We start from the raw sequence: 1,912 nt of genomic DNA on the forward strand, positions 1-1,912 counted from the left end.
GGCAGGATACGGACCTATAGGTAATCTTTTCGTAAATGTTTAAAGAGCTATGATTTAATTATACTGTCTCAACTTTAATTGCCTACAAGTCAGCATTGTACTGGATTCATTTCACGTGATACGTCACTTCAATGCACAGTCTACTTTGGTCGGCCGAATCACAATGATCTGGCGCTTCAATGGCGGATTTTTTTTTTTCTCTCTCTTCAGGAGGAAGAGTTCCTAGAGAGTGTCAATGTGCCTTCCAGTCATAATCTTCCCAGTCATTTACTATCTAATGTGTCTAAATTTCGCAGTGTTGAGGAGAAAACGCTTGCGTGAAGTAGTGAAGTCTTGACAAAGGCAGGCCTCTAGATCTACCCTCTTACCGTGAGGACGGCTGCAAGAACACTATTTGCACGTGGAGATAATATCAATCCGCGAACAGGTTTTCTCAGCCCCAAACGTCTTCGCGCAATGTTTTTCGTGTGTAGCTACAGTTGGCGCCAATGTGATTTCAGAAAGGCGAAAGATCTCTGAGCTCCGCGGACCTCATAAGCCACGACACACCATCATGTCACTATTTTTATCTACCACTCTATTATAAGCAACAAGGATGTTCACTCCTGTCAACGAGAGTTACGCTGCTGCGAGCTTATGTATCGCACTGATCGCAGAAACTCCGATTGCTCGGGTATCTTGCTGCATTGACACGTAAGCATACATCTGAAGACGAGCTTGAAGTTTGGGTGTTTAGTGGCGTAGATGATTGGGTTGATGCAGCTGTTGCAAAGCAAGATGGCGGCGGTCCACGGAATGGCAGGGTCGCTGGGCGGAATCATGAGCGCCACGCCGTACGGCGTGATGCAAATGAAGAAGGCAAGCACAACATAAAAGAGGTTCTTGGTGATTTCCAGCTGTCGTCTGCTCAGACGCATCTGCTGATGACTGGACTGTCGCTTCAGGCTAGCGTGCATGGACGACGATGATCCCTCCGCCTGCTCAGTCATGGCTTTGGTGTGTCGTCGAACGTGGAGGTACACTTTAACGTAGCACACAATGATTATGACTAGTGGGACTGGGTAAAAGATAAGGGCCTGGAGCACGCTGTAGTAGTCGGACAATTCATGCGTGGTCTTGTGCGAGCATGTGCTGTACTTTTCCGCGTAACCAAGTTCTCCAAGGCCTATCAGGGGCGGTATGAGCGCGACGAGAAACGGAATGGTCCAGATGGCTACGATCATCAGGGCTAGGTTAAGCGGGGTGTAGACCCGACGGTAAGCGTGCAGGGCGTGCGTGATGACCAGCCAACGATTGATCGCGATGGTCGCTAGCGTGAACAGGCTACATCCCACACACGTGAAGCTCACTAGGGCCACCACCACGCACACCCACTCGGGTAGCGGCCAGCCACCCTTGCTCAGCAGGGCCACGGCGTTCCACGGTATCGTCATGCAGGTCAAAAGGTCTGCCACGGCGAGGTTGACCACGAACACGTTGGTCACTGTCCGAAGTTTCCTGCACAGGAAGACGCCGAGCACCACCAGACTGTTGCCGAAGACGCCAAGCGCACAGATGATGATGAAAAGGATGGACAGAATCACATGTTGGGTGTAGTCATCGAACTTGAAAGACCTGCCATCCACTGAAGGGGTCGATCTATCAGAGGTAGTGCCACCAATTGGTGAAGGGGTGAAAGGCGGATGTGACGTCATATTTTCTGCCATGGTACCAGTTATTCCGATTGAAAGTGCCAGAGGGTTCTCTGGACACTCACCTGCAAATAATAAGAACACGATAATTCTTAATTAGAGTAATGACAAGTGTGGATCATTTCGAAATAAAGGCTATAGTCTATCAATATGTAGATTGTCACCATGCGAGATATCATCCAAAACGAGATGCTGGAACTTGTGAAGTGATAACCAGATAG

General features: G+C 49.1%; 1 protein-coding gene across 1 annotated transcript; it reads right to left on the reverse strand.

Moving 5' to 3' along the window:
* Nucleotides 1-608: 608 nt before the first annotated feature.
* LOC140243516 (mu-type opioid receptor-like) lies at nucleotides 609-1,706 on the reverse strand. Its single transcript, XM_072323187.1, has one exon. The coding sequence runs from the start codon at nucleotides 1,704-1,706 to the stop codon at nucleotides 609-611; it is 1,098 nt and encodes a 365-aa protein (XP_072179288.1).
* Nucleotides 1,707-1,912: the final 206 nt, after the last annotated feature.

The sequence above is a fragment of the Diadema setosum genome, chromosome 20 (assembly GCF_964275005.1).
Source record: "Diadema setosum chromosome 20, eeDiaSeto1, whole genome shotgun sequence".
In the NCBI taxonomy this organism is placed as follows: Eukaryota; Metazoa; Echinodermata; class Echinoidea; order Diadematoida; family Diadematidae; genus Diadema; species Diadema setosum.

Coding starts and splice junctions, on each gene's coding strand:
- LOC140243516 (XM_072323187.1), bottom strand. CDS start 1,706: ATGGCAGAAAATATGACGTCACATCCGCCTTTCACCCCTTCACCAATT.